Source organism: Eimeria mitis, genomic scaffold, assembly GCF_000499745.2.
Source record: "Eimeria mitis Houghton genomic scaffold, Emh_scaff3221, whole genome shotgun sequence".
NCBI lineage: Eukaryota > Apicomplexa > Conoidasida > Eucoccidiorida > Eimeriidae > Eimeria > Eimeria mitis.
In genome coordinates this window covers 1-6,334 of record NW_024015227.1, presented here as the reverse complement: position 1 = coordinate 6,334, position 6,334 = coordinate 1, and the positions used below count along the sequence as shown (strand labels likewise).

The following is a 6,334-nucleotide window of genomic DNA, read 5'->3' as shown; positions in this document are numbered from 1 at the left end:
CTTCATTTCTTACAAAGAGTCTATCAGCGTCTTCGTGAGCCTCTTCCAGTTGTTCATACATTTCTCCTCTCTCTCCGCAGGCCTCATCTGGTGAGAGGCGCGTTGACACCGAGGCGTCGTCGGGGCCCCCTCCCTTGGGGGCCCCCCCGTCAGATGCACAGGTATCGCCGCTGCTGCTGCCCCTGCAATCCTCTGCTGCGGCGCCGGGTCCCTCCGCAGCAGAAGCACCTGGCGGCAGGGCCTCAAGGGGTACTGCTGATGCCGCGGAGGACCCGTGGGGGGCCCCCTGCACGGGGTTGTGCAACGATATCCTGCGCGACGAGCTCCTGGGGGTATCCTTGCGGCTTCGGAGGGCCCCTCTTGCCTTATAAAGATGCCAGCAGCCAAAGAGCAGCAGCGCAGCAGCAGAAACGATCCTCACGAGTCCTCCCCCCTGCAGCAGGGCCTTCATAGGTGCGGGTATAAAGGGGACAGAAGCAGCGTGCTGCAGGCAGTATCCTGCAGCAGCAGAAGCAGCTGATGCTATAAATAAAGCAGCGCATGTAGCCCCAAACACCAACAGCCTGTTGTAGCGAAGAGCCAACAACGCCGCCAGGAAGAANAAGCAGCGCATGTAGCCCCAAACACCAACAGCCTGTTGTAGCGAAGAGCCAACAACGCCGCCAGGAAGAAAGTTCGATCCCCCAACTCTGTAGCAGCAACTAAAGAAGCGCTCGAAAAAACGGAATGAATAAACTGCCAAAAACCACTCTCCTCTCGCTGCTCCTGCTGCGGTTGCTGCTGCTGCTGCTGCTGTTGCTTCTGCTGCTGTTGCTTCTGCTGCTGCTGCTCCGTCGGAGATAGGGGCGAAGCTCCCACTCCCGCGTGCTGCCCCTCACCAGACGACTGACGGGGCACCCGGCGGGCCTTGGCGGTGCGGGGGCCCTGGGAGCCTCGAGGGTGTTTTGTTGCCGCAGCCTCTGCAGCATCTCCTGCATCTGCTGCTTTGTGTCTTTCTTCTGTATGTTCTACTGGGGCCCCCCACCCGAAGAGCCGCTGCAGCAGAAACGGAGGCAGTTCAGATTCTGGGGGGGGCTGGGAGGCATCGTGGAGAGCCTGCAGCTTTCTGGGGTTTATGCTAGGCGCATGCGGCACATCCGTGTACACCGCACAGCCCAGGAGGGCCCCCATGGGCCCCCTACAGAGAGGAGATGCAGCGCCCAGACTCCGCAGCAGCCAGGCCCCCCCCGTCAGCATTACAGCTGAAGACGGCACAGAGTCGCAGCTGTGAAAGTATTCGGGGGCAACATGAATATGTGCAGACACACGCGTGGGGGCCCCCAGGGGGCCCCCTTCCCATAAGGAGAGATATACCAGTGACAACAGAGGCAGCTGCAGCACCAGCTGCAGCAAACGAGACCCCTGCGGCGGAGAAAACCGCCGGGAGCAGCCAACACTCATCGTTGTTGTTGGTGCAGGTACTGCTCTTGTTGCGGCCCCTTCTCCAGCTGTTCTCCGTGTGGAGTCCTTCGGACTTTGATGAAGCGACTCTTGCAGCTGCTCCCCCTATTGCTGCTGCTGTTGCTGTTGCTGCTGCTGTTGCTGCTGCTGGTGCTGCTGCTGGTGCTGCTGTTGTTGTTGCTGTTGTTATTGCTGCTGTTGCCACCTCTGTTGCCGCTGCTGCTTTATGTGTGTGCACCACAGAGGGTCAACATGGGGAGTTTGAGTGTATTTCCCTTAGAAACACTCCGAACAGTAACATAACAAACCGTATACCCTCGGCAGTAGCTTCACGTAGACGGANTCCCTTAGAAACACTCCGAACAGTAACATAACAAACCGTATACCCTCGGCAGTAGCTTCACGTAGACGGAAAAGGAGGGGGGGCCCCACGGGCCTCCCTCTCCAGGGACCGGCGGTTCGTTTGGGGCTGGCAGTAGGCCGGTAGCAGCTCGAAGCTTCTGCTCTAAGACGAAGTTGCAGTAGAAATAAATGCTAAATAAATCAATTAAACTGCCGAACTGTAGATGGGTGAAGGTGGCGGCTGTGCACCGCCGAGCTGCACGCGCAACCGCTGAGGGGCCCCCCAGCACCCCGGAGGGGCCAGGGGCGCTCTACAGCCTTCAGAGCCTTGAGAAGGACAGACAGAAAGGCTACCCTCTCCAACAGCAATCTTCAGCGCATGCAGGTCTGCTGCTGTCACAGCATCTGCAGCAGGTGCGGCGGCAGCAGTGCAAACCCAACGAAGTACCAGCAAGCACACCCTGGGGAGCAGCAGGAAAACGAGCAGCAGCAGGAGCTGCAGCACGAACTGCAGCAAGNCAGCAAGCACACCCTGGGGAGCAGCAGGAAAACGAGCAGCAGCAGGAGCTGCAGCACGAACTGCAGCAAGCGCAGCAGCAGCGGAAGCAAGGGCAGCGACAGCAGCGTTTCGGGAGCCTTGTTAAATACGATGTGGGGGGCCTTCTTCCTCTCGCAGGTTTTGCGTGGCGTGACGTACAGACAGAGAATTCCCTACGGAGTTAAACAGGTCAGTGTTTGAGGGGTGCTGGAGCTGTGCATTGCTTCCTGGGTGATGGGGTGTAGGCCTGTGATGCGGTGATACCTTGAGAGGGCCCTTAGGACCCCGAGCTCTGTGCGGATAGCGTCACTGGGGGCCCATGCCAGCTTGAATACTCGGGCTGTGGTGGCATGCAGGCCCCCATGAATTCTGCGGCGACGTGTTTAGGGTTTGGGGTTTAGGGGTTGGGGCGTTGCATATTTTGTTGTGTGTTTCTGTGCTCAGACGGAAGCGTACAAAAAGGCCAAAAGACAAGCGCGAGCGGCAGCGCGAAATGCGCGAAAGATGAAGGTAAAGCGAGGGTCTAAAGTTTAGGCTTTAGGGCTTGGGGCTTAGGGTTTAGGTTTTAGAGTTTTGCACAAGTTAAGAGGGTTCGTGATAGAGGGTTTGAGGATTAGTATTNTTAGGGTTTAGGTTTTAGAGTTTTGCACAAGTTAAGAGGGTTCGTGATAGAGGGTTTGAGGATTAGTATTCCGGTTGGGAAGTTTGGTTGCTCGGTTTAGGGTTTAGGGTTTAGGGTTTAGGGTTGGGCTGATGGTTTGCATTTTCGTCGTTTCTGAGAAATTCCTCAATGGGTTAATTCTAGGGTCTGTTCACTATATGCTTTTCATAAGGATGTTGGAGAATTTAGGGTTTATGGTTTGCAGGTCCGCAGGGATGTTGGAGGGTTTAGGGTTTAGAGTTTAGGGTTTAGGGTTTGTGTACTGTGTTGTTGTTGCTTAGGAGTCGAAGGGCGTGTTGATGGAGGGCCGCAAGTGCCTGATGATGTCACTGCAGCAGAACACCGGAATCTCGTGGTTCCGTTCTGTTCAGGTCCTGAAGCATTTAGAGCTGCACGCGCGTGCAAATCCCCCTCTTACAAGCAAGCTCAGAGAGCAGATTACTAATGCCGTTGAGGTTGTCAAGCAAGGGCGCTAAACAAACCCTAAACCCTATCCTGCGCGAGGATTCAGGGTGTAGGGTAGAGGGTTTATTCTTCAGGATACAGTAATCAGGAAGACCCACGCACGCGCGGATCCACCCTGGCTAGCTTAGAGGTTCCTTGCACCTAAGGATTTTCCTGCTTCCTAAACCCTGCACCGATATTGCTAAGCCCGAAACCCTAATCCCTAAACCATATCTATCTCATATCCTGGGTCAAGACTAACGGCGTTCGTTCTCTACATTATCCCAAGAAGAACTCCATCTTCAGGCGCAGCAGTAACTGCAGCACAATGCAGTTCACTCTCGAAGAAGAAATAGCATTGCCTGCAGCCTGTGATCTTGCCTCCCCAGCAAACTCCCATACCTCCCCTATTAGGAAAACTAATAAATAATATTAATAATAATAATAATCCATCCCTTGCCTTTCCTGCTGCTTGTAGCAAGAGGAAAGACAGGATACTGCAGACAGTGCAGAGGCAGCGGAAAGCCGCCGTTTGCCTTGCTTATTTGGACTCTCTTGTTATTTATATTTTCATTTGACTCAAGTTTATTTATATTACCTCAAATGTTTTGTACTACATCAATTCATTTGGCTCTATATGCAGATGCTAACGCCGGTGCCGCTTGCAGGTTTAATAAAACACAGTACATAAAGGGACCTAGTGATATTCGCATTGGTTCTAATGCATCTTTCATGAGGCGGTGCAGCAGGAAAATGTCTCAACACCCAACGTGGAAACTTACTTTTACGAGCTCCAAGCCTGTAAAGGTATGTCTATACCAGTGTTGGCGCCCGCTTGCATCTGTAGGGGAACTTAACAGGAAGTGACCTCCAAAGATATGGGAATGACTCTTGCTCGTGAAGACCCATTCATGAGGCACTGCAGGGAGTGAAACTCTCAGCTCCGAACTTTGCGACGCATGCTAATCCGCTCCGAAGCTGTCAGCGTATGCCTATGCAAGCATTGGAGGCAATTCAAAACCTATAGAGCGCAGCACGAAACGCCTCCCAAGGATAGGCGCATGGCTGCTGAATCCCATTTCGGTCTTGGAGAAGTATGTTTATCAGCTGCATACCTGTAAACGCATGTCTATGGGAACGGAACCCGTATCACCAGCTTGGTATGCTATATTGTGGAGCAATTTACATGCCACGCTCATTTCGCATCTCGTCGTCATGCTGAGCCTGAGTGGCTAGGCCTTTTCGCATCTCCTAGTGCACCCACAAAAAATATTATCGGCTGCTGTTCACCTGGGTCTGGGTTGAGCCCCAGATGTCGCTAGCAGCCAGAACGAAGACGGTTCCCTTCCAAGTGTCAGTGAAAGCATGCAATGCAAGCATGCGCGCATTCCATGGATGCAGTACCTTGTATACTTTCAACTGTGTTTTTCATGCAGGATTTTCTACCATACGCCCTTGACAACGTTAAACTGCTGCACGTTTGTTTCCTTTCGAAACTGGCAGCTAATAACGGCTGCTGGCGCACGGTTATGGCGTCTCCATATCCATTTGTAGAACAACTGCAGCAGCTCATTCAAAAGCCATTGTATGCATACGCTCACGCCTTGGCTGCCGCACCTCGGATTTGTTGTAGCGATGGTCGAGCCTGGCAGTAGACAGTTGACCGTTGCAGCTTCGGAAACAGTATTATTCGTTGTGATTAACTCACCATGAAACTGCGCTGCGAACCGTAGCGTGTTTGTTTTTCCGAAGCTGCTACTGTCAACTGTCTACTGCCAGCCTCGACCGTCGCTACAACAAATCCGAGGTGCTGCAGCCAAGGCTTTCGAGTACCTTCGTCCGGTTCCCGCATAATTCAGAAGAATACAGCTTCGTTAGTATGCTGTGTGGGAGTTGTGGGTGGGGTTGTTTGACCAAGTGGGTTTCGCTGGTGATTCGTTCCTGTAATGCAACATTACAGATGCATTTCAAAGAGGTTTCAAATTTCGCGGCTTTGGGACGTGGAAGGCAAGCACAAGGCGTGTGTAAAATTGTTCTGAAGAGGCACGAAATGCGAGAAGAAGAGATATGCGGCTGTTTTTGCCAGAGGAGCATGCGAGCATGCGAAGTGGAGCGCTCGAATACTCGGGCACTTCGGTTTTGCTAGGGTTGTCATGTTGTCGTCCCTGGGCGATGGGTGTGAGGGGTCAACCTTGTGAGCGGCGCTCTTCACGAAGGCAGTGGTGAGCAGCGTTTGCTGCTGATAGTTGATGTAAAGCGTGTTGGTTGGGTTGGACGGGCGTCTGAATAAATGGGCGCTGCGTTTGTTTTGTGGAAGGACAGGATCCCTTGTTGAACTGGATGCTTCACCTGTACGACAGAGAAGCTGGGTGTTTTCAAGGGCGTGATTGCGAGCAGATGATATGGGTCTTTGGGGAGTGTATGGATGGACAATGGCTCACGTTGTGAGCATATTGTCTACATATCCATTGTCTCCTGACGAAGCTCCTCTGCTATTTGAGGAGTTTGTGGTTGTTGTATTGGTGTGTTTTGCAGAGAGAATTGGGGATTGAGTTTAGTGCGTTGCAAGCGGCATACTACTTCCTTTGGAAGAGTGGCCGAATTGGGCGCTGGAAGGACACCGTTCGTAACCCAGGTCGAGAGCTTCTGTTGGATTTGTCGAAACCATGACGGCTTCGATTAACTGAAGCGTCGTGTGGATGGAAGCCAGCTGCTCATTTCGGCTTCTTGGGTATTTGAACGAGCGGTTTGTTTTGCTCTTGTGGCGGTGTGAGTGCTATGAGTAAGGTGTTGGCTGGTACAGGGATTTGTTGTTTATGCCTTCTGTTACGCTTTCGGCGTGCAGAGGTGAGCGATTAAATCGCTGTAAGCCAAACCGATATCGTGAATCATCCATCGGTATTGTAGTG

The 6,334-nt window shown here is 52.8% G+C and overlaps 2 protein-coding genes across 2 annotated transcripts; one reads left to right on the top strand and one right to left on the bottom strand.

The window, feature by feature from the left end:
• Positions 1-522: 522 nt before the first annotated feature.
• Positions 523-1,440, bottom strand: EMH_0063530 (uncharacterized protein; the record flags this gene model as incomplete). The annotated part of the gene is given in 2 exon segments (XM_038022560.1): positions 523-601; positions 605-1,440. Coding segments are annotated over 2 exon segments (915 nt in total).
• A 721-nt stretch (positions 1,441-2,161) lies between these two features.
• On the top strand, positions 2,162-3,457 carry EMH_0063520 (uncharacterized protein; the record flags this gene model as incomplete). The annotated part of the gene is given in 4 exon segments (XM_038022559.1): positions 2,162-2,300; positions 2,304-2,509; positions 2,765-2,830; positions 3,263-3,457. Coding segments are annotated over 4 exon segments (606 nt in total).
• Between the last annotated feature and the right edge of the window lie 2,877 nt (positions 3,458-6,334).